General features: G+C 49.2%; 1 protein-coding gene across 1 annotated transcript in view; it reads left to right on the forward strand.

Annotated features, from left to right (window-relative positions):
* The window catches only part of UBE2G2 (ubiquitin conjugating enzyme E2 G2), a 29,613-nt gene extending 8,593 nt beyond the window's left edge, over positions 1-21,020 (forward strand). Inside the window, exons 2-6 of the mRNA XM_037065230.1 lie at positions 4,264-4,299; positions 4,392-4,437; positions 12,887-13,005; positions 17,026-17,166; positions 19,738-21,020. Coding sequence (XP_036921125.1) covers positions 4,264-4,299; positions 4,392-4,437; positions 12,887-13,005; positions 17,026-17,166; positions 19,738-19,850 — 455 coding nt within the window. The 3' untranslated portion in view covers positions 19,851-21,020. The remainder of the gene's footprint in view (positions 1-4,263; positions 4,300-4,391; positions 4,438-12,886; positions 13,006-17,025; positions 17,167-19,737) is intronic.
* Positions 21,021-25,040: the final 4,020 nt, after the last annotated feature.

The following is a 25,040-nucleotide window of genomic DNA, read 5'->3' on the forward strand; positions in this document are numbered from 1 at the left end:
CTGCCTGAGGCCTGATCTTCTTTTAAGGACACCAGTCAGATTGCATTAGAGTTCCTCCAATAACTTCAGTTGTTAGACTGAATCCACGTTACACACTTTCCTCCACTTGGCTTTTTCATTTGATGTCCTGTGCCACTGCACAGAGGAGTTCATCATTCCCTTTTACAGCTGCAGGTGTTCTCTTGGTAGATGGGACATGTTTTGATGGGTCCTTTATGCATAGTATTTGGGTTGTTTCCAGTTTTTGCTATTACAAATGGTCCTGAAATGAATAGCCTTATGCGTGTATCTTTCCTTGTTTTTACCAGTGTTTCTGTGGGATAGATTCTGAGACATGAGATTGCTGGGCCAGAGGGTAAATTTGTGTTTCACTTTTTGTGGCAGCTATTTTTTAAGGTACTTTTTAAAAATGCTTTTAACAACTCAACATTGTCAAGGAATCAGTGGCATGGTGTTTTCAATTTCTCTGACGTTGTTAAGATCTTGATTCCCTTTTTGAAGTTTTTTTAATCTGTAAACATGAAACTATGGTTGTGTGTGTAGTCCAGAGCTTTCCCTCCACTGGCGAATTTCCCTCCCTCCAGTTCTGCAGCGACCAGCAGATGCCGCTGTTGCATAAGAATGCTGGTGGGAAGGCTGCTAGACGGAGGACCAAGTTCAGGCAGTCCTGTGCCTCTCTCTAAAGGGAGGGAGGCACAGAGGGAAGTTCCAAGGGGAAACTCCACAAATGAAGAAGAAAGCCAGATCCTTTTGGGGTATGATTCCATTAAAATGATTGGTGTAATTATTTCTCTGTGTTGCTTTTAGGGTACCCTACTCCCATTCTTATTCACATCATCCCCCACCGGCCTTTCTGGCTCCCCAGTGCTCCTGTTCCTCTTAGCAAGTTATAACCATCTGCCTTAATCTGTTGTTTACTTTTTGTTCTTACAAAAAGGCGATTTGACTTAGAGAAATCAGGTGAGATTTTGGATGGGTAGGGGTATAAAGCCTCAAGAGTTGGGTCCTGGGGTTACTTCTCCCATTCTGCTACAGTGAAGAGATACAGAGAGTGGCCTGTGGAGTCTGTCTTGCCAAATCCAAGGGTCTCAGCCCTGTTGGTAATTGACCTCATTTGCGCTTGGTTTTTCCCTCCTTGAAGTACTTAATGCACTTGGCATTTGGGACCAACACTCGTTGGTGTTACTTCACTGGCCTCCCCTAACATCTGCTGTCTCTTCCTCTTCCCCTTCTTGCGTACTTGTGCACAAAGTAATATGTGTAGGTGTGTGTCAGTTTTGTTTCTTCCCCCTCCCCCCTGATGCTTAGAGAGGGAGGGAGCGAGAGAAACATCGATGTGAGAGAGAAGCATCAGTTTGGTTGCCTCCTATACTTGCCAGGACCAGGGCTTGAACCCATAATTTGGGTATGTGCCCTGGCCAGGAATTGAACCAGCAACCATTTGGTTATGGGACGCCACTCCAACCAACTGAGCCACACCAGCCAAGGCTCTTCTATAAGATATTTGGGTTGATTTTTTGGCCATTATGAACAATGCTGCTGTAAATATACAGTATGTATCCAATGGAATAATACTGAGCCACAAAAAGGAGGAAATCTTACTCTTTGCTCCAACATGAGTGGAGCTTGAAGAACATTCTGCTCAGTGAAATAAATCAGAGAAAGACAGATGCTGTATGATCTTATTTATATGTGGAATCTTAAGGAAACCCAAAAGTGAACTAGATACAGAGAACAGATCGCTGGTTGCTATAGGTGGGGGGCGGGGGGGTGGAATGGGTGAAGCGGAGTCAAAAGGTACAAATTTGCCATTATAAAATAAGTTCTTGGTGTAATGTACTGAATTACATGTAATGACCTTAGTTGTTAATACAGTACTGCAGCTTTGAAAGTTGCTGAGAGAGTAGATATTAAAAAATTGTAACTGTGAGTGTGGATGGGTGTTTACTAGAGTTACTTCATTTATCCCTTTCTAATATATATAAGTATTGACTCACTCTGTTGTACCTCCAAAACTAACGACCCTGTTACATCTTATGCATCTCAGTTTAAAAAAAAAGAAAAGAGAGCGAACTCCCCTCCAATATCATTTCCCCAGCAAGGCCTGTCTTGGCCACTTTGGTGTAGTGACACTTACTCTGTCACATTCTTCACTACACTCATATCTGAAACTCGTTTTATTTGTGTTTTCTTGTTCATTACCTGTCTGTCTTCACTAGAACGAAAACTCGTTTAAGGCGGGGGACCTTGTCTGTATCTTCCACCACTACATCTCCACTGGCTAGAGTAGTGCTTGGTGGAGAAAGAGTATACTGGTAATTGATAATATGTTGGTTGATATTTGATATGTGGTTGGCCAGTTCTAGTCCTGTTGGCCAAGGAGCTATACCTGGCTTTGTGTAGCTCCTCAAAGCTTCAGCTGTGACCGAGATGCAAATGTAAAGAGAAGAAATATCATCTGGAATTGAGTGCTGTTGTGATTAGAATTGTTAACTATGTACTTTTCAATACATAAAATTATATAGCAAAATAGAGACACACACAGTCTTCTGAACCAGTTAGAGCACTATTTCCAGGGCAGTGGTAAAATATGTAAATTGTTTTTTGCTTATAAGATTTAGGGCTATTGAATGCTCACTTGCTTGAACTAGTATCCTTGGTTCTCATCTTGGTCCATCATCTGTTAAATATCAAACTCTGTAATTATTCCAGTGACATTTTACCTATTATTTTCCCATATTTTTTCAGAGGTGGATTCATAGGGGGTTATTGTAAGTTGCTCTGCACAAAAGCATGTTGTTTGCTGCTTAGAATCTGAAGCTTTTCTGAGTGATGATGTCAGCAAGTGAATAAAAAGGTTATTAGACATGTCTCTTGGTACATGTGTGCTCACATATGTATTTGTACTCCTGTGAGGAGTTGCTGGTTCATAGTAGGTGACAGCACTCTCGTTTCCAGAATAGCAATCTGCACTCCTCCCAGCAGTGTGTTTCCGTGGCTCCGTCCAGTGGACGCTTCTTAGCGTCAGTTTTCTAAACATGGGTGACTGGGTTATTCTGGTGGGGCGGCACTGCCTCACAAGGTTTTAGTTTGCATTTCCCTTTAGTTAATGGGGTGGGTGCCTTCTCAGGTTTACTGACCTGTGTGTGTGTGTGTGAGAGAGAGAGAGAGAGAGAGAGAGAGAGGTGCCTGTTCAGTTCTTATGCTTGACTCTTCTTTTGGATTATTTCTATATTTTTTTTGATTTGTAAGGTGTTCTTTAGAAGTTCAGGTGTTTGCCCTTTGTTGGTTATTATCTGTTGCAAATATCATCTTCCCCTGGGGCTCACCTTTTTGCTGTCTTAAATGTGCCTTGTAAGTTCAAATGACCTTTCTTCGTGGCAGTTTCTGTGTGGCGGAGCTGGGTCTCGAGTTTTTCATCAAGTGCTAATCTTCCGTTGCTGAGCAGTGCCGCTGCTGCAGGCTGGTTTCGAACTGTTCCTGCCGTCAGTGCTCGGGCCGGGGATTCTGTGGAGTCTCACCTTCGTGGGGCTCGGAGATTGCAGTGATGACCGCGCTGGCAGCTGGGCCGCCCGGTGCTCCATGCACTTGATTCAGAGTCAGGCTTTTGAAGCCTCAGCTCTGGTCACGTGTCTAATTTGTCTCAGAGTGACAGGCGATCCCTTTCAGTTGGGAAATAATATACTGTGTTTGAGTTACGGGCTTTAATCAGAATAACCAGCAGCAGCCCTGACTGGCATGGCTCAGTCAGCTGAGTGTCGTCCTACAAAACCAAAGGCACTGGTTCAGTTCCCGGTCAGGCACACGCCTGGGTTGCGGGCCAGTCCCCAGTTGGGGAGCTGATTCAAGAGGCAGCTGATTGAAGTTTCTCTCACACACTGATGTTTCTCTCTCTCTCTTTGTCCCCACCCTTACCTCTCTCCGAAAAGAAATAAATAAAATATTTTTAAAAATATCTGGAAAAAAAATAACCAGCAGGAGTACATTGGAAAGATGGTTAAATCTTTTTGTTTGTTTCTTCATTTGTAAAATGAAGGGATTTCTAGCTCTAAAATCCTGCTTTTTTGCTGGTATAAAGAACTGTCCACATAGTCTTTATCAGAAATGTAACTGGAGCAGGAATCCACTTCCTACAAAGAATTTTGATCTGCTGATATGTATACTATGTAATTTATAATTTGTATACTTTTTATAGTTGTTTTCTTAAAATTTCAATATAATATTCAATTCTGTTTCATAATGGTTTTACTTTTAATTTTATAGAATTAACACTGAATCCTCCGGAAGGAATTGTGGCAGGTGAGGTACTAAAATTACTCTTTTTCTAATTTACTTCTAATAGCTAAAGTTGCCTTCAGAGTGACAATGTGGATATTTTTCTTTTCCTGCAGGCCCCATGAATGAAGAGAATTTTTTTGAATGGGAGGCATTGATCATGTAAGTTAATCGTACATGTTGTTAGTCTTAAGACTCTGCTGGAAATTCGATCTGTGCATCGCATTTGGCAGTGCGGCTGTGCCCAGAGGTGTCGATTAGAAAAAAGGCGTGTCTTAAGTTCAGCTCTTCCCTGGTCCACTGCTCTCAGGGCCACAGATAACACACACGTCCATCCGGAAGACGTGAAAGTGCTTCCTTAGCACCAGTAAAAGGTTAGTGAGCGTTGTGTGTTTGTAGAGTTTTGAAATAACAAATGTTGGATGTTGTGGGCTGTGCTGAGTTAGCCTCCTACAGCAGGCGTGGCCTCAGCTTCAGGAAGTTCTGAGAGCTGCATCTTTGAGGTGGGAAAGGCTCCTTCATGCGGGGTCACCACCCTGCCTGTGCACCAGGACTGGAACCCCTCCACCCCCTACCCACTGCCTCTCCTTCCTCTGTGTGTCTGGTGTAGGCCGACCAGTGCTGTTCCTCCTACCCCATTCTAGAAAGACTGTGACTGGATTGCATGGTGTGTCCCCTGCAGTGATGATCAGTCCCTCAGTTTTCGCATTGGGGAGGTGAGGTCCCATTGGATGCAGTGCCCCAGTGGGGAGGGACTGGCAGAGGGGTGAAGTTACTGCCACAAGTGCGAACTCTGGTTTCAGGATGTGTTCTCACTGGCATCAGACTTGCTGGATTTGCCCAGTGCTGGTACACCGTTAGTTCCTAGTCCTCACCTGTTAGTCTGAGAAACAAGTTGCTGCCAGCTGTTGCCTGTAAGGTGAGATTAATGTGTGGAAGTTGATGTGAAGGTGAGTTGTTTGAAAAGCAAAACATTTTAAAAGTCAGTAAACATGCTCCAGAGAGAGTATAGCATGCTAACATTTTCCTGATCACTTGTGATACCGTCATGGCTCGGGTCCGTGATACCCACAGTTTCCTGGCTTTCGGTGTTTCTGGCGTGAGGGCCTCTGCCAGCCTGTGTCTGCATCCATGCGGGGTTGAGTCTTTCACCCACCGCAATGAGAAGTGGCTTGAGGGCTTCCTGTCAGAGGTGTCCTGCATGCAGTGGACTGCAGCACTGTGTGCTACGGTTAGCGTAGCTTTTTAAATTTTTAGAAAGATTTTATTTACTTATTTTTAGGGGGGGAAGGAAAGGAGAAAGAGAGGGAGAGAAAAATCACTGTGTGATTGCCTCTTATGTGTGACCCCCACTAGGGGCCTGGCTTGCAACCCAGGCATGAGCCCTGACTAAGAATTGAACCAGTGACCCTTTGGTTCGCAGCCCGGCACAGTCCACTGAGCTGCACCAGCAGGGGCTGTATTTTTGAAGAAACAGGAGATCGCGCTATAGGAACTTGCTGTGTACCCCGCTTTTCTCACTTACTGTGCCACACGAACTCCTTGGTCCTCACACGGACGCATACAGTGTCACCCAGTGGCAGGCTGGGTCACAGGGACAGATTTTTGGAAGGCCTTTCTGAGTGTGGAGGTCCCTGGGCACCTGATAGGCTTTTTGTCTCTGCAAGATAATGGCTACGCACAGCCAAGAGACTATTTAAAAGCCCGTAAAGGGACACATGTTTTTCACTTTGTTTTTTTAATAGTATTTATTGTTAAAAATCTGTTAGGGTAACTATTACTAATTTTAGGCAAACAGTATAAAATTAAATCAATATTTTGAGAACCTGTCTTAAAAAGTTATTAGAGCTATATTTTAGGTAGAGCACTTTTGTGTTTGAATAAGGCTTTTGCTTTAGTGTGGAATTCCCCGGCTGCGGGATCTGGTGAGTTTGTGGGTTTTGGTCCCGTTCCAGACCCTTTCACAAACAAGAGGCCGTCACCAGTGTGCTGAAAACATCTATTAAGGAATTAACTGTCCTCTCACTGGTTCGGCTCGCCCTCTTGTCTTGGCAGACAGCTGGCTGAGTTTCCCCATTTAGTGACAGGTTCTCTTTTCTTTCTTTTTATTTGACCATTCCCAGAGTTTCTAGTATTTATAAAAGCCACGCTTGTCTCATTTTCTAGAGTCTACAGCTTACCTTTAGGGCCTCCATTTAGCTGTGCCAGGAAGAAAACACCATTTCACACGTCCCAGACACAAATGCTGAGCGCCTGTTACAGGGGCCCTGTCTGCTGATACAGGCCTGCCAAGAGTGACCCCACGTCTCTACCCTGAAAGAACAAGAGTGAGGAACTGGGGTGGGAGCGCAGCACACTATGAACAGGGAAGAATTAAATAACAGGAGCGCCACAGCCTTTTCTCTAAAGCACTCTCAGGACTCTCTGCTGAGCTGATGTTGGTGTTGGAGCCTGCCACTCAGTAGGAAGGGTGGGGGCTTCCTGGCAGCCCCAGGGAGGTGGGCTGGAAAGGCTGTATGGCTGCCATGGCTTTATGGTCTTGAGCCAGTCACTGCCTCTCTGACCTTCACTTATCTGGGTCAAAACATAGCAATCCAGCATACTCATAGACTTGCAGTTTGATGTTTCAGAGTCTCTGGCTTCGTGACCTCGCTGGCCCCAGCCGTGGTGTGGGAGCTGTCTGAGTCCTTTACTGTGGGGCGCAGACATGCTCTTTCAGGGCCCTTTGGCAGGACAGAGCTCTGTGGAGCAGGACGGCTGTTTATCCTCATTGGCTGGAAAAAGCATGAAGTCCCTTGGAATTTTGCTGCCTTGTTTCTGTCTGGCCCCAGCATCCTCGAAGCAGCTGGCAATGTGACCTCCTTGCCTGGTCTATGGCCTAGCTGCTGCTCCCTGTCCAGACCAGGGGGATCTGTTGACTGGTAAAATGACACGGTCTTCCCCTTCCTGAATTGTCAGGGACCTCAGCTGACTTGCCCCCATGTTACCGTGGCACATTCGGGGCCAAGCTGCATTAGGGTGGGTGTAAGGATTCCCAGGCTGTCGTTTCTCTAGGGCTATGCTTGGCTCACACTAGGTGTGAACATCATGGTCACAGCAGCCACCCTTACTCAGGCTTTCTTGTGTCCAGAGCACTGTCACAGAGCGTCTCTCATGGGTATTGTGCCCACTGAAATAAACTGAGATGCCAAAATAGGCGCTCACAGTGTGTATCTCATGCTCTGACCCAGAAGTCCCAATCCCAGGAATTTCTTCCTCAGAGGCGCTGTGCAGGTCTCATGTGAGTACGTTCCCTGCAGCACCACCACAGTGATGCGGGCACATCGAGGTTTGGTGTGACTCACGGCCACCCATATAGTGGATGCCACGTGGCTCCGCAGAGGTTCAGGCAGAATGACACACTGGCCTAGAGCGGTGTCCCCGGAGGTTGTAGACAGAAGAAGCAAATTAGGGAAGAGCAGGCCTATATCGGTGTTGTCCACCGGGGTTGGTTTTTCCCCTGTGGGACAGGTGGCAGTGTATGGAGACACTGTGGGTTATCACAGCTGGGGAGTAGGGAGTCCACTGCTGGCGTCTGACGGGACACTGCTGAGCCCCCTGCAGTGCACACAGTGGCTCCTGCACTCGGTATGGGGGTGTCTGGCCCAAGACGCCACCATGCCAAGGTTGAGGTGCCCTGTTATGGCATGCGGCCCTGTCCCCCAAAGCCAGGCTTTCTACAGCTTTGTTGATATGTAATTTACATGACATTAATTGCCCCGTACTAAGTGTACAAGTCAGTGACATTCGTAAACATATGTGTCTCGTGGTCATCCCCATAATCCAGTTTCAGAGCATTTCCGAGAAGGTCCTCACGCCCACCTGTAGTCAGTCCCCACCCCCACCTCAACCGCAGGCAGCTCTGCTCTCCTTGCAGACTCGACAGGTGGGTCTGCCCGTTCTGGATTTCCACCGTGGTCGGAGGCATAAAACATCTTGCCCTTTGCGTCTGACTTCTGGTACTCGGTGTCGTGCATGGATTGAGTTCTTCCTCTGTGTTGCAGGGTATTAGTAGTTCTTCCCTTTGTGTTGCCAAGTTGTGTCCCGCTGTGTGATGGGCCACACCTGGTGTGTCCACTCGCCAGCTGACGGACACTTGGGTGTCACCGAGTTTGGGCTGCAGTGCTGCTCTGAAGTGTCTGTGGACCTGCATTTCCATTTCTCTTGGCCAGACACACAAGAGTGTAGTTGCTGGAGGGCAGAATGGCTCTGTGTTCAGTGTTTTAAGAAATGGTTAAACTTCCACAGTAGCTCACTCACCATTTTACGTTCCCACCAGCAGCACATGAGGGTTTTTATTTCTCTACTTTTCCCCCGACTTGGTGTCTGGTTCCAGCAGCCCTGTTGGCTATGAAGTGGGGCCTCACTGTGGATTTGATCTGCTGGTCCTTGGGGAATAAATGCATTAACTGTGCTGTGACATTGGCATCCTCACACCTGCCAGGCTCTGTTGGGGACCCTTCTGGAAGCAGAGAGTGTTTATGAAGTGGTGTGCCTTTCTTCTCTGTGCCCCAGGTGGTTATAGAGCAGAACTGTCCCTCAGTGATCCAGTTCAAGTTTAAGTACTAATGAATGGGTTTACAATCTGTTATTTAAACCTTTGTCCTATGTACGAGGCATTTTGTACGTGAGCTGTGTCAAACCTGAAAAGGGAATAGCAAAGACAGTTTCTTCACGACCTGCTGCAGCTGGAGAGTCGTGTGGGCCGAGGTGCTGGGACACGCCTGAGTGCAGGTGGCTCACACCAGGTGTGCTGAGCTCTATCGGAGATCAGTTGTCATGGATGGCGTGGAATTGGGGTACCGGGGCTCTTTGTGGTGGCAGCAGGCAGCTGTCCCCTGCACGGAGCAGGCACTGTGAACAGTGTTTAGAGTTAGACTTTGGTATTGCCTTCAGTTTTTGCTCCTTAGTATCCGACTCACCTGAGCCAGTCCTCAGAGGGAGGGATTTGGAACAATTTCCTTTGCAGAATGGAGCACAGATATTTTGTTTTAATACCAATCTCAACAAATAGATAAATACTGGTCTCAGAGCTCTGCATAATTCAGCCCATTATTTTAATCAATAAGATGGAAAATAGGCCCTGGCTGGTGTAGCTCAGTGGATTGAGTGCAGGCCTTGCGAACCACATGATCGTGGTTCGATTCCCAGTCAGGGCACATGCCTGGGTTGCAGGCCATTTCCCAGCGGGGGACTCATGAGAGGCATCCACACATTGATGTTTCTCTCCTTCTCCCCTTCCCCTTTAAAGATAAATAAGTAAAATCTTTTTTAAAAAGAAGGAAAATAATTTTCTGGCTTTGAAGATTATGTATGTGTCTCAGATAAATGTTTTGTTACCTTTTTCTTGTAAATTTTTTTTCCCTGAAGATTTTGAGATGAGGCCTCCAGTGAATGAGAAGTGAGGCTCTCGCTTCTTTATCACTTGGAGGACGGCACCAAAACTTGTCCAAAAATAACACTAATTATGTCTCCCTCTCTCGGTTCAGGAATGTACTCGCTGGTGTTTCCACTGTCAGCTGGCATGCTACTGCCCACATGGGCCCGGTTGCAGGCTGCTCCCCGGCACCCGGGCCTCTGGAAGAGACAGGAAGCCTGGTTTTAAACCCGTAGCCAACCAGAGCGATTGAAAATGGCTTTGATATTTAAGATGTGGGAGCACTTTAGGAAATGTTTGATCATGTTTATGAGGCTGCAGACGACCCAGGTTTTTTTTTTTAAAGAAAGCACTGTTATGAGAAACAAAGAACTGTTATCAAAGTATTGAGCAAGTACCATTTGGCTCATTCCAAAAACATTACCCAGACAGACTTTTCTCTACTGAATCAGAGGTGCCAGAAGGATTGAAGCACTGGCACACATTCCTGACATAGTAACACTGTTGCTTTTAGAGATAGCATCTCTGTTTGCCCAGCCTCTGGGTTAGCAGTTCGAACTGTGTTCTCCTAACTCCCGGACTGAACTGATTTAGAGCCCGGGCCAGTCACTTTATCCCAGCCTTGCTTAAGTGAAAGCAGCACTCCTTACACCTTTCATCAGAAGGACAGGTGGAGTAAGGATGGAAAGGCGCTTACCATCTGCTTTGAGTTCTCCTGCTGGAAAGGAAGTGTGGGTTGATTGGAAATCTCACACATGTGTGGGCCATGCTGACCCTGTGTGCAGAGGGAAGGGCTTCCGGGGCATTCATTGTTCGGGAAGAGCACAGCAGGGCTGGAGTGCCGGTGGTGGCCTGCAGCCCTGTCCCAGGCTGGACACCCTTCCCTGCAGTGCAGCTGGGCCACCCCTCTTCCTAGAACCCCGCCCCCCATGCTCGCCTCTTCATGTGGCTTTCCTGTCCTGGTTTTAAGCCAAGGCTCTGGGTACTGTTGTGCTGTGACACCCTCTGAAACAAAGTAGTTATTCACTGTGGCTTCTCCCAAAGTAGCAAAGACACAGTTTTCAGAACCAAGATTTGTCTCTTAAATTGAAAATAGTTACCTCCACTGAACACTTCCTGCCCTGTTCCCATTTTGACCATTTTACTGCAGCCCCGCCTCCCAGGCTAGTGACTCGTCCTGGCTCTGCCGTGGCGGTGTCATCGAGAGCCCGAGTGTCAACACCAAATGAAAATAGAGCTCTGTTTAGTTTCTTTTTGAAATTTTTGTCTTTTTCCTTTAATTGTGGAAATAAATACTGTTTCTACTATTTGCAAATTCATATAAATTTTTAAAATTTCACTGAATCAAAATAATTTTATTAAGACAGAATAAACTTGTACTTTAAAAAAACAACTCTAAAAATGTATGTAGATTGTTTTAGAATTAATATATTTTAATTTTGTTCCTGTGCCATGTCTTGTATTTATTTATTGCGTTGACCAAAAAGTCCGTTTAGTTTTTTTCCCTTAAAATAAAAGACATATTTTTCATTTTCACTGGTAACTTTATTGATTTTGATATTCCGAGTATGTCAGCCGTCTCCCACGTGGTATGACGGCAGTTGTTCTCAGTTAATGTCTCGGTGTGATCGCTGTCGACTTCAACTGGTCTTCCTGACTGTGGAGCATCGTCTGGTGAGAAATCTCTAGAGTGAAACTTCACAAAGTACTTTTGACATGTTCGATCACTCGCAGCACCTTCTCTATCCACTGCACAAATCGTTTTTTTGCGTTTCAGTTGCATTTTTATCTTTCTTGAAACAATAAACCATAATATGCCGACAATGTTGCATATTTTCTTCCATCTTTGATGTTTATATGGCTACACAAAAATTCACCAGTTTTGGTGTGTTTTTTTTTTAAATGCATGCTGATTTGACAGTTGTCACAATACTATCTAACAAAATTGTTTTGAATGAAGTTAAAGACAACTAAACCGTCATGCGGGAAAAAAACCAAACCACCTTTTTGGCCAACCCAGCATTTTGAGAAGCGGCAGGCCTGGGCAGCCGAGGCCGTGGGCCCTGTGGCGGCCCTCTCTGTGTGCAGAGTTAGTATGTTCAGGCCGTGGCGTGGACAGAGGCAGGCAGTCCTGTGGGGACTTCCCCTCAGTTCACAGGAATTTTGTGGGATTTCTTTTGTTACTGAATTGATGGGTCACAGCCAACATGGTTGCTGCTCTTGTAAGTCTGTAGCTGTCGTTTGGCAGTTCTGTTTTCTGTCAGAGTTTACACAGGAAGGATGGTTTGAGATGGGTTCGCTACCTTAATGCAGATTTTATAGACGTCCTTTGTGTGGGGTGGGGGAGCTTATCTCTGTTAGGGTGTGAGCTGGTGGCTCTCACTCCCCTTCTCCTGCTGGCCAGTGTTACTGTACATGGAGCAAGAGGGCACTTATTTGTGCTTGTAGAATTTTGAAATGTGGTAGGACTTTGAGAAGTGGTTTAGTCCATTTCTGCCACTTTCCACATGAGTTGGTAAACCCAGGCAGCCGAGGCATACACGTGCCTGGCGACAGTGAGTGCTTAGGTGACCGTGTGGGTGCAGGGTGTGGCCCTGAGCTTAGGTCTGCAGGTCGGGGCACGCTTGCAGCACTGCTGCGTGTGTGCACGTCTGGGCTTCTGCAGGGAACCCGGCAGGGACCACGCGTGTGCTCTTTACCTGTTTCCGGAAGATTACAGAAATTTTTTCTGAGGTGCATTTAAAAATAAAAAAATAGCTTTTGGAAAACAACTCTCAACTCCTTATTTATTTGCAACAATAGAATCTTGCTGTGACGTGCGCCATAGTTTATATCCTTCTCCTAAAATGTAATCGCACCACATGCACAGAAAGGCAAAGTCCTTGTATCCTGCAGTGCTGGCCTTAGTTTTTCCTCTGATCCTATGAGGGTGGAGGTTCTGCTGCTCCCGTTACCTCTGTTTATGTAAAACCATCCTGTAACTATGTCTGTGTGCTTGTACCTAAGATTTAAACCAGATTGGAACAGGACAGCGAAACATTATTTTCCATTCAGAAATAAGGAGCTGTTCATCATTAGTATTTAGATAATCTTTTCCTGTGCAACAATGCACTAAAAATTCCCCAAACTCATTTTTGAGTGTGAAAGACGTTGGGACGCTCTGCCTTTAAGTCCTGTGTGTCTTGCATCTTCCAGGGGCCCAGAAGACACTTGCTTTGAGTTTGGAGTGTTTCCTGCCATCCTGAGTTTTCCGCTCGATTACCCGCTGAGTCCCCCAAAGATGAGATTCACCTGTGAGATGTTCCACCCCAACAGTAAGTGCTTTCAGGAGTCATCATCCCCAGTGATGTGGGAGGGGCCCAGAGAACGCGTGACTACACTCGAGATGGTGTCCGTGAGCAACCCAGGCTGTCAGAAATGTTCTGCATTTTAGCCACTTAATCATGGTGGTGTTGGTCGGTAGTTTCAGTTTAGGGCAGTTTGATGTGGATGAAAGAGAATGTGGCCCTCCAATGAGATGCTGTGCGAGCCGGCGCCCCGCTGGTGGTACAGGAGTGGGAGGCCCCGCTGGTCCTCTCCGCAGCACTGTGTTTGCGGTGGGGAAGCGGACAGCAGCCTAGGTGTTCAACAACAGAGCCTGAGTTGGGTTGTACTGATTCGTATGCTAGAGTACGACATAGACGTTTAAATGATCTGGGGAATATTTAATGATGAGGGATGGTATTTGTGCTGATTCAATGAGAAAAACAGGTTATAATCTGTAAGTTTGTTATAATTTAACTGGAAATGTAACCCAAGAATGATAAAAATTATTGTCTTTTAGTGGTAGGATGAGTTTTTCTTTTTGTAAATTTTTTTCCTAAAGTATGTATTTTAAAAAGAAGAAAAAATAAGGTCATTTAAATAAACTTTCTATCCTTTTGTTGAAAAAGTGTCTAGTAGCAGGGATCAGAATTTTTGAATGGCCGCAGTTTTTATTTCTCCCTTGTACAGGTAAGGATTATAGATAAGAGAATTGCTAAGGAAATATGTTGTTTTCAGTGATCGTGTTTAAAATAATGTTCCTTTTTATAAATGATTATTATTGCCATTAATCATGTTCTTAATAGTTGTGGCAACACAAATACTTCATTTTGTATCAATGAAATATTTACCTATTTGAAACCTGTTCCTTTTCCTGTACTTTTTTACATATCATTAGATAATTTAGAGAATGTTCCTAGCTTTTGACTTCTCTCTCCGTTTACAAATGAACTCACGTGACACACCATCTCTCAAGACGGGCCCAGAATTGCCCACGTGGTGGGCATGCTCTCTCCTGTGGGACTTGCTGCTCAGACCCCCATTAGGGATTTGTCCTTTACTGCTGATGACAGTGGCCAGTCTCTACCTTTTCTTAGCCCACCGTCAGCTTGGCTCTGTATGGGGTGGGAGCTTGCAAGCATTGTCGGCGGGGACAGCTGGCCGGAGCCGCTGGGCGTGGCGGTTGAACGAGGTGTGCGCGCAGTGCTCCTTATGCCACCACCACCCTTGGTGTTCGAAATAATACAAGGTGGTGGAGGTTTTTTGTTTAGTTTTCAGATATATTTTTATTGTACCAGTAGTGAGTCACATTTTGCTTAGAGATCTAACAGGCATTTTTCCAGGAGACAACGTAAGGAAGGGAGGGGCACAGGTGAAGGAGACCTCGAGGGGGCTCAGAGGTAACTCACCCAGCAGTTTAAAAATCTATCATGGTTGACGGAATGGAGTTTGAAGTTGATTAGTGGTAAAATGCAACTTATGAAGAGGACTGTGGGTAATTAAAAATAAAACTTTACAAAAGATAAGTCGTCTTTAGAACACTGCTTACGACATAGTGTTAGAAACAAATATGGCCGATGAACTGATGAAACTATTAATCTATGTGAATGTACAGGAGGAACAGTCTGATAATACTATTTTAATGTTCAGATAATTAATACAAACAGCTTTTTAAAAAAGACTTTATTTATTTATTTTAGAGAGAGGATAAGGGAGGGAGAAAGAAGGAGAGAAACATCAATGTGCGAGAAAGGCATCAGTCAGTCAGTTGCCTTCACGCCCCCAACTGGGGACCTGGCCTGCAATCCAGGCACATGCTCTGACTGGGAATCGAACTGGTTACCTTTCAGTTTGCAGGCCAGGGCGCAGTCCGCAGAGCCACGCTAGCCAGGGCACAAGTAGCTTTTAAATTTGGCCTTACTGTAAGTGGATGTGTGCTGTTTTTATTTTATAAAAATTATTTTTGAGTAGAGCTATTAGGTAGGTCTCACTGTAATAAAACCGATCAGTCCATAAATACTTTAAAAAATAGTTGAACGCATTTACTGAGTTGCTGGGAAACTGGTGAGCACATACTAAAAGGTCGGGGGCTGGACCATCAGTGAGGTAGGGTTGTGCCCTGCAGAGGTGGTGGCCAGGCTCAGTCTACAGGGAAGAGCAGTGAGGTTCCTGGGCATCCATCAGACGGGAGGGGGCCGAGCGGAGGAAGGAGTGAGGGGGCAGGAGAGTAGGAGCCAAACTAGTTGAGGCCTTTGAGCAATGATTCACATTTGGGTGTTTATTTGAGGAGCATGGCTGACTGCTGGGGGATGCTTATGCGGGCTGGCGAGGTCAGTGTGTTCTTAGAGGGGTCCCTCTGGAGTGGTGTCAAGTACAGTTGGACAGCATGGCTAGGACACAGGTGTGGTGGGCCAGGGGAAAGGGTTGTGGATGTGGATGTGGATGTGGATGTGGGTTTGGGAGATGAAACTGATGGGACTTTGTGAGAGGGAGGAGGTGGCAAGGGATACAGTTGCTTCAGGGTCACGCGTAGTGCTGTCACCTTGAAGAAGTGACTATTAAGTTGAAAACTCCTTGACACCTACTCTGCTTTTATGGCAGAGAGAGTCGTTCAAAGCATTCTGGGCACCCAGGTCCTGTGCATGCGGCCTGCAGAGGAATGTCCTGACCATTGTACAGTTTCCTGAGCCTTGTCCTTTGGCCGGAGTTTGCGTTTGGATAGCCAGAGAGCTGGAAGCTCTGGAACAGGGGTGATGGGAAGAGTGAGGGGCTCTGTGTGAGGGAAAGGCTGTTTGGAACAACTCACAATTCTGAATGCTCATGAAGGAGAATTAGATGCACTTTATTTTTATTAAACTTAATAGTCTTATAATTTTACAATTGAGTCTATCCCGATGGATTCCTGGGTAATTTGAGCATATGCCGAACGCTCTGAAAATCTCTCCGAGTATGTATAAGAGGGGGAAAAAAGCAGATGGTTATAACTTTGTCAGTAGGACCGATTACAGACTGAACTGAAAATTTATTGTTCTCTAATCAGGCCTCAGTGACTCATTAATGATGCCGCTTCTTGGGGGACAGATTAGATTTAGAAACGGCTGATTTCCAGAGAGTGCAGATGGTCATTTTTGTATTAAAATAACTTACAAAGAGAAATGCCAGTGCCTGTCCTCTTTTTGCTTTTTCCTTTTTTTAGTATAATTCCAGTTGCTTTTGTCCTAGCCATGTGAACATACATTTTTCAGGGATATAATGGTAGAATTAGGGATATCTAAGAAACTCACTCTGAAAAGTGTTGTGAATAATTCTAATTCTATGGGATATTTTGGTGAAATATGCCAGATGACCTTTCATTTACTCTTTTGGATGTAATATAAAAAACACATGGAGCCCTGGCTGGTGTAGCTCAGTGGACTGAGCACAGGCTGATAACCAAAGGGTCGCCAGTTCGATTCCCAGTCAGGGCACATGCCTCGGTTGCGGGCCAGGTCCCCAGTGGAGGCCACGTGAGAGGCAACCACACATTGATGTTCCTCTCCCTCTCCTTCTTCCTCCCTTCCCCTCTCTCTAAAAATAAATAAATAAAATCTTAAAAAAAAACACATGGAGGAAAATTGGGGAAGGGCTGTCAAAGAACATGTATGAAGGACACATGGACAAAACCAAAGGCAGGTAGAATCGAGGGTGGGAGGGGGGGATGGAGACAACTTTATTTGAACAGCAATTTAAGAAAACCAAATACACTGGCCCCAGGAAGTGGGGGGCTATTTAAATATAATCAATGGATGAAGAAAAATGATACTCTTAATATTTTTTTAAAAATATATGAGGGTGAGTTTTCCCATGATGACTAGAACTGGACAGGTCAGCCCGGAGCCCTGTCAGGGTGAGCAGTGCCCTTGAGGGGCCTGCATAGGCTCCCCAGGATGCGGTGCAGACAGTTCGGCTGTGCAGACAGTTCGCTGTGTTGGCATCTCCTGCTCCCTTCCTGCCTGGGTCCTGACCACCTGCCGTGTCACTGGTCCCTGCAGTCTACCCTGATGGGAGAGTCTGCATTTCCATCCTCCATGCGCCGGGAGACGACCCCATGGGCTACGAGAGCAGCGCTGAGAGGTGGAGCCCCGTGCAGAGCGTGGAGAAGATCCTCCTGTCGGTGGTGAGCATGCTGGCAGGTGAGTGAGGCCTTGGTTGGCTCTATTGGCTTGCCGCTAGTCGTAGGAGCCAGACAGCTCGACGGCTGTGCCTCCTCCCTCTTTTGTCCTTGTCTTCATAATTCATTTTACTGTTTGTGATGTTTTCCGTAATTTTGAACTTCAGGGATGGCCTCGTGCAGTGCAGGCCGTGTTGTGCAGACCAGCAGTGCGTGTGTGTCACGGTGCACATTGGGCATAGCCGTGCTGTGACCACGGGCATCCCCTTTATTTCAGTCATTCGTTGGGGCCTGCTGTGTTGCTGCAGACACCGTGCTAGGGGCGTAAAGCCCAGTACGAAGTGTGGACCCCAGCTTTAAGGCCCCGCTTTCTAAGGAAATGTTCCGGATTCACCAGCCATGGCAGGCCACCCTGATAAATCCTGTGGTCATGACACACCTGGGACTCCCAGGTCAGGTCCCAAGCTGGGACCGTGTGGGATCAGTTTAGGACACTTAGGAGTTTAGAGGGTGAGGGAGAGGGAGAGGCCACTGACTCTGGCAGGGGCACTGCCAGGACCCCTTATGTCTGGAACCCAGCTGGGGCAGGGAGCCCTGCACTGGTACACGCCCTCGGAGCTGGTCCCCCACAGATGTCAAATCATGTGTGCTGAGCCTTAGGAAGAAGGTCCCGTGGCCTCGGGGCCAACTTGGAGGAGAGGTGGTCAGGCGTGGCTGTGGTTATAGCAGGGCATGATGTCCTGGGGCTTAGGGACTGGGAGTGGGAGACGCAGGCTGTGGAACTTGGGCTAACTAGGGGGTGGGTGACACAAGTGCCTGAGCAAAAAGGTGCTGTCTTTGGGGACAGATATCCAAAGGGAGCAGGATTTGGGGAAGGGATCAGTTTGGGCTGTGACTATATATCCTCCTCCAGGGCCTGCCCAGAAGCCACTCAGCCGAGGGCAGGCAGTGGAAGCGAGGGTGTGGAATCACCTGTGGGTAAGACAAAGGGGGGTAGTACAGAGGGGGTGGTAAAGGGCACGTGGAAGGAGAGGGGTCCTCAGAGGAGCGTGGGTGGGGCGCTCTGGGAGAGCCAGAGGAGATGGAGGCTTGCCACAAGGTGCACGTGGACAGTGCTGCAGAAGGCCCCTGGGTGGGTGGGGGACGCCCAGCTGCAGGCCAGCCTGAGTGGCCCTGGGTTTAGGCCGTGGAGGTCCTCAGCTGACTGTTTGGGATGTGGTGAGGTCTGGGATTTCAGTGCGTGCGTGGTTTGAACTGGAAGCACTCCCCATTCATCCACTAAGTGGTTGGAATCAGGGGAAGGGGTCTGAGATGGGAGGAAGGCAGTGATTTGGCTGTTTTCATATGTCAGCTATAAATTCTTTTTAAAAAATTTTAATGCAGTCTTTATACACTCCTCTCGGAATACCAGTCCCCTGCTCTGAGTGGCTTTTCCAGCTATCACCATGCTCAGGCTGGCCAGGCCGCCTCCCCTGTGCGGCTGTGTGTGCCCTCTGTTCTGGGGCTGCCTTAGGGCCACTGCATGCCCTTGGGGCCCTGGGGTTCCCTCAGTCAGAGGGAACCTGCAGCCTGGCCCAGTCAGGAGTCCCTTAAGTGCCACATTCCCCAGGGGGCCAGCGCACCCCTGTCATTCTGCCTGCTGCTGTCCTGTTCTCCCCTCTGTAGCACTTAGTTTGAAATGAGGCATTTGTGGGTCCTCTAGGCGGTGCATCTCTGAGGGCGCAGGTGGTGGGGTTGGCTGCATAGGCAGTGCTCAGAATGAGGCCTTGTACTCATGACCTGGTGAGGAGGGGCTTGTGAGTAAATGGAAGGAGGGGAAACACTCCTGTTGATTGGGTTGATCAACATGGGGCAGGAGGGCTGGAGTGGGAGGGAGTGGCCCAGGGCTGGACCCAAGGCTGATCTCAGGGCTGTGCTCGCTGCCCTCTTGGCCTCTAGGCAGCCTTCTCTGTTCTGATCTAGCCACTTCTCAGTTCTGACCACCAGCACCGGGCTCACTGCCTGTTCGTCTGTGACTGGTGACTGACCGACCATTCTCCTGTCCGGTTCCCGCAGGCTCCAGTCCCCTCTCTGTGTCTCCGGATTCCACCCTGGAGCCACTGCTGGCCCAGTCTGGCCAACTCAGGGACTAGCTGCCCTGGGGCCAGGTGTCCACGTGGGCCCAGTGCCCACAAGCATGGAGGCAACTGTACTGACAAGGGCTCTGAGAGAGACGCGGTCTGCGCAGGGTGCTCCCAGGGACTAAGCGGGCTGGTGGCTTGTCTGTGGCCTACTTTCTGGGTGCCCAGAGTGAGGTGGATGACTTCTGTGGGCACTTTTAGACTCTCAGAAGGAAGGAGTCATGAGAGTGGATTTCACCCCAAGAGGCGTCTTTCCACTGAGGTCACACTGCTGCTCAGGCACGGGGCTCTCGTGTGCTTCTTAAAGAACAGACTTCCTCCCCCAGCGTTTCAGTTGTCAGCATCTTTACTTATTTCTGGGACACATCTCTGGAAAGCTCCGTCAGTGATTTTGGATGAATTGAAGGTCTTGCCAGTCGAGACCTTACTTTAACAGCCCCTTTCAAGTGGGCGATGTCTGCCTTCTCTTTCAGAGCCCAATGACGAAAGTGGAGCTAATGTGGATGCCTCCAAAATGTGGCGGGACGACCGGGAGCAGTTTTACAAGATCGCCAAGCAGATCGTGCAGAAGTCTCTGGGGCTCTAGGGCCCCACCCGTGCATGTGCACGCACGTGCCACCGAGCAGTCTCCAGTGTTTCTCCTCCAGGACACTCAGTGACAGTGACACTCTGTGCTGGTACCAAAAAAGGCAAGCTTGCAGAACTGCAGCTCTGGTCTTCTTTGCCACCTCTCCCACCCCAAACAGGCTTCTCTTCTGAAATTACAACTTATGTAGAATAATGACAATTGAATGCAGCTTTAGAGTGTTCCGGCAAGGTGATACAGGCAGATTGCCAAGCCGGCACCACTACCTCTCCCAGCTGAGGCGCCTGTGCACTGCACAGTTACTGGCTTCCCGCCCCTCCTGAGGGCTGGGGAGGGTGCGCGCTAGCCTTCCGGGGACTGGAACCAGTAATGCTCCCTCCGAAGGACCGGGGCCTGGCGCCGAGGCAGAGGCCAGGCAGGCGCCCCTGCAGGTCCCCCCAGCTCCCCGTGCGCCCAGGAGCAATGTGCCACTGTTGCAGCGTGTTCTCTTACCAGCAGGTGTTTTTCTTATGACCCAGTCCCATCTTCTTCATTTGTTCCAAATTACAACCTACCACAGATAGAAATACTTCCAGGAAATAAATACTTTTCAGTTGTGGACTAATGAACAGTGGGCATGTGCAAAAGCTCGCTGCTAACCACACAGACTAGTGGTCTTTCCTGGTCACATTTATCAAAGAACAGTCATGTCTCAGTTACCAATGCAGGAAAGATGTGAGACTGAAAGGTGTAGTCACACTTTCTTCTGGAACTACAGGAGTTCATCTTTCCCATTCTCGAAACCGGGGCGTTCTAGGCTTTTGGACATGCTTGGTCGCAGCAGGAACTTTAACTACTAGGGCAGAATTGTTCTTTGCAACTTGGAGTTGGAAGGGGTCCATTGTTAGTGCAGGGCAGAGGCGTGCCTTACCTCCGAACTTGACTGGTGCCGTGGAGGTGTGGCACGCCAGGCCCGGGCCCTGTGGGCACAAACCACGTGCTTGTGGTTTGTGGTTTTAATGTGGTCAGTCTTCGATGTGGGCGGCTCAGCAGCGTGACGCCGGGGCCCACTCTGAGCAATAACAGATTTGTTGCATGCAGAATCACACATTCGGCCTGCTTCAAACAGGTTACATTTAAATAGGATTTATATTTTTGAAATAAGGGACGGCCTCCAAGACATAGAATAGATTTTACTGTAATTTCTCCTTTCCTTCCCTTTCATGATGCGTCTGGCGGACAGGTGTGGCTTCTGCTGTGCTGCTGCCTCACATAATTTCTTGGGTTAGCGAGTTCTGGCTGAAGGGCTCCGTATTGGGCCTCGGTGGAAACCAGGGTCTCTCCTCAGAGGGCATCTTTTAAGATTGGGAATTCAGTACAGGACCTGCGTTTGGAAGGAGAGGAGAGGAGACATATTCACCTAAGTCATATTTGCAGGCCCATTTGTAGGAGGCAGAGCCCTCTCCACAGAGAGGAAGAGCCACGTGCGGATGTGGTGTGTGGACACAGCTAGAGGGGGCATTGCAGCCACATCAGTAGTGGCCACAGAGGCTTCCATGAAATCTGGAGGAAGAAGGGAGGCGGTCTCTTTGCAAAACAAAGTATTTTTATTAGTTTGTATTTATTAAATGGAAAAGAGAGAATCCCCTGGTTAAAAATAAAGTTATATATTTTTCCCCATTCTACACTGTATTTTTCTTTGTTGCACTATTACATAATCATATAGAGACCATGTGGAATGTGCCAGAAGCCCCTCAGTGGGGCTGTCCTCTGTGGGCAGTGTGCCCGGGCACCGGGACCCCATGCCCAGGACTGTCCAGAGGTCAATTTATCCTGAAGGCCTGTGTGAGTGTTGCAGGGTTCATTTTCTTTAGTTCCTTCTCTCCGTTCTCTATGTCTTCCTTCTGGAATTCTCAGGTTCCACGCTGGGGTCTGCAACAGCACTCAGGGCTGTGAGCCCAGGCAGAGGAGATGTCTGTGTTTCTAGCCTCTTACTGTGGACACGGGTTGCAAAGCGCAGTCATTTGAGGGGGAAGCAACAGGAAGCCAGGACCGTGCTTGGATTCTTCCCTGGACTCCAAGTCACAGTCTCTGTCAGACCTGCCTCCGAAGCTCCTTACTCAGTGTGTGAAGAAGTGAAGAGGCGCCAGCTTCACTGGCCTGCGGTGCTGTTGTTGACTGTCACGGTTGGCTTTTCTCCGTCGTCCCCAGACTTCTCTGGAGTCCCAGCTGGCCCTCCTTTCCCACCCCGGGCCCTGTGCCACCTTCCCTTGAGAGGCTTTCACTGTTCCATTTAATGTCTGAGATCTCTGACATGATTTGAATTGGGGTGCCAAAACCACCACCCCAGGTTTGGTGATTTGCTGAGCTTAGCCGTGATACAGGATGGTGAAAGGATTTGGTGCCCAGTCAGCACAGGGAAAAGCCACATGGGTGGGAGTCGGGACACCAGGCGCAGCCAGCATTCAGAGCCTGTCCTTGTGGAATCGTGCAGGACACACTTAACTGCTCAACCAGGAGTATGAGATGCCCACCAGGGAGCTCGTTAGAGACCAGAGCCCAGGGCTCTTACCGGGGCTGGGCATGCAGCACCTCTGCCCAGCACATCCCTAAAACTCCAGACCCCCAGAGGGAGAGAGGTGTTAGCATGGCCGTCGTGTCTGCACAGATGGTTTAGGCCCAGTGCGGCACTCCCGTCACACGTGCTGAGGGCCCTCCTGAAGTCCCTGTTCCCAGGTGCCGGCCCAAGGCCAGCTTGGGGCAGGCAGAAGAGGATCGCTGGCTGGTCCTGCTGAGCACTCAGGCCAGGGGTCTGGTGCCTTGGGCAAGTCCCAGGAAGTCTGGTTGCAGGGAAGGCACCTACGTGGACCCTATACCACATACCCCCTTCAACACAGGGAATGGTGTTCTGGGCTGAGCAGTGGCCAGGGGCCTAGTATTACAGCTCCCCAAGTACATTCAGGTCAAACTCCCCCGCTTCCATTGCTGGGAACAGCACTCCCTCAGAGGCCAGTCTCACCGTGAATGCAGAACTCCGGCCCAGCAGCACCTTCAAGATCCCCTGCCACCCAGGCCTCTGTGGCATCAGGCCCTGGGTCCTACGTGTGAACCACCCCATGCCCACTGCCTCCCCACTCAACTGAAACCCAGCTCCGGCAGATCCTGGCCTCAACCCAGTCACCATGAGCCTGTTCCTCTGTACTCCACAGTGTGAGGTGTGCCACCCGCCCCTCAAGCCCATCTGACTTGGCCACCCATACCTGTTACCCTGAGCCTCGGGAACCTCGGTTTTAGGGGTGGCTTGGACATTTGCCGAGGCTTCCACTCCACTTGGCACCTGCGCAGGCTGCTCTGGGTGCACAGATGCCTGCAGGTGCTCCCAGGTGTTCCGCCCAGGAAAGCTGGGCATGGCTGTGCAGATGCATCCACGGCAGCATGGGGCTGGCAGCCACTCAGCTCTGCGGGGTTCCTAGCCCTGCCTGGCCGGAGCACTGCTCACTGTTGTTGGGTGGCTCAAGTGGGTCGTGCTCTGGGTCCAGAAGTCCCCTGATGGTCTCACTGGCAAGAACCAAGGCTCTGGCCTTGGGGGTGAGACGTGGGCTTCGGCCTTCACGCTCTTGTCTGTGAAATGGACTCATCGTGAGGTGGGCTGCTCCCTGGCTGCCTGAGGCCCATCCTGTACAGCTGGGGCCCGGGTTCCTCTCTGCCCAGGGACCTGCCTGGCAGCTTCTGGCTTCTTCACCCCGTTTCTGCCACAGGCCCTCAGTGACACTCTCACCCTTTTACCAGTCACCAGCCACTGTGAGGCTTGCCAGTCCCAGCTACTGCTGGCAAAGCCTGGGGCAGGGGCAGGGGTGGGCCTTTTGGAAGCAGGACCAGAGCTTGAATCCTGTGGAGTGTAGGTTGGCGGGTGCTCAGAGCCCACCTCTGCGGCCCCTGCAGTGCAGACGCAGCTAGTATGTGTGACTGTACTGAGGCCACTGACCTCACGTATCTGCCACACTCCCGGTTCCAGGCAAATGGTGGTGACAAAGTTCTTTTCAAGTTGTGTGTGTGTGCACACCACATATGTGTGCGTGTACCTGCGCGTGCGGGTTTACCTGCCTGGCAGAGGACCTGACGTTGGCCCAGATGCAGGGGAAACCAGGGACTGAGGGATTGTCTCGCTAATGGCTCTTTGAAATCCTGGATAATACACTAAATGAGTTGGAACCACATGAAACAGTTGCAGCTTCAGGGCAGAGCAGGCTGGGGGTTCTCACGGGGTTTCTCCCTCTTGGACCAGTTCCCACCCACTGGAGTGGCTAAGCTGGAACGAGGCAGCAGCAAGGTCCCACCCACCAGACCTCCGGGCGCCACCTCGCCCAGCATGACCCCTTCTCAAAGACCTGTGCCCTCATTCACACATGTGCACATGCACAAGCATTACACACACCACCACCACTCAGGGCAAGAAGCCCTATGGCTTTGGGGCTGGCCTGGGCCTGGCCACCTAATTGTTGCCTGACCCCCATTTTCCCGTCAGTGCAGTCCCAGGAGGCTATGGGTACCTGCGGTCTGGCCCTGTGGTGTGGGGTGGGTCTTGGCTTTCCACCATTCACAACTGCAAATCTCTGGGCACAGCTGGGACTCTGCCTGGCTAGCAGGTCCTGGAAGGACAGACTGACGTTCAACAGGGTCCTTGGAGTTTGTGGGCAGAGCATGGGCAGGTTTTGGGGCACCTGTGCTGCAGGGACAAGGGTGGAAGAGTGTTCCAGACCTGCTGACCTGGAGCTAGAAGTGGGAGCTCCTGTTGGGTGCAGGTGACAGCTGCAGGGGAGGGACCAGCCCCCACCAACTAGAGCCCAGCCATTGGGGGTGGCAGGGGTGAACTTAGTGTCCACTCTCCTCTCTGGACCCAGGAATGCAGGGCCTGACGAAGCTGGCGATGTGGGCCCCAGGGCTCTGAGCACGTAGCCCGTGGGGCCCGCAGTGACATGGCAGGGTGGTCTTACGGCCTGGGGCCCATGGGCAGCTGAGGGAGAGGCCCTGGGGTCCCTGGGCTCTCTTGGAACAACCTCCCACAAGTGCAGATCTCTGTCCCTCTCTGTAAACTCTCTCCCCCTCCTCTCCCCAACCCTTCATCTGCGTGGGCCTGGTTCTGACTGTTGTGGAGGTGGTTGGGGAGGATGGGCTGAATGGCTCCCAGGGCCTGTCCCCGTGAGCTCCCGG

This window comes from Sturnira hondurensis, unplaced genomic scaffold, assembly GCF_014824575.4.
Source record: "Sturnira hondurensis isolate 20B ecotype Veracruz unplaced genomic scaffold, ASM1482457v3 Scaffold0015596, whole genome shotgun sequence".
NCBI classification, from domain to species: domain Eukaryota; kingdom Metazoa; phylum Chordata; class Mammalia; order Chiroptera; family Phyllostomidae; genus Sturnira; species Sturnira hondurensis.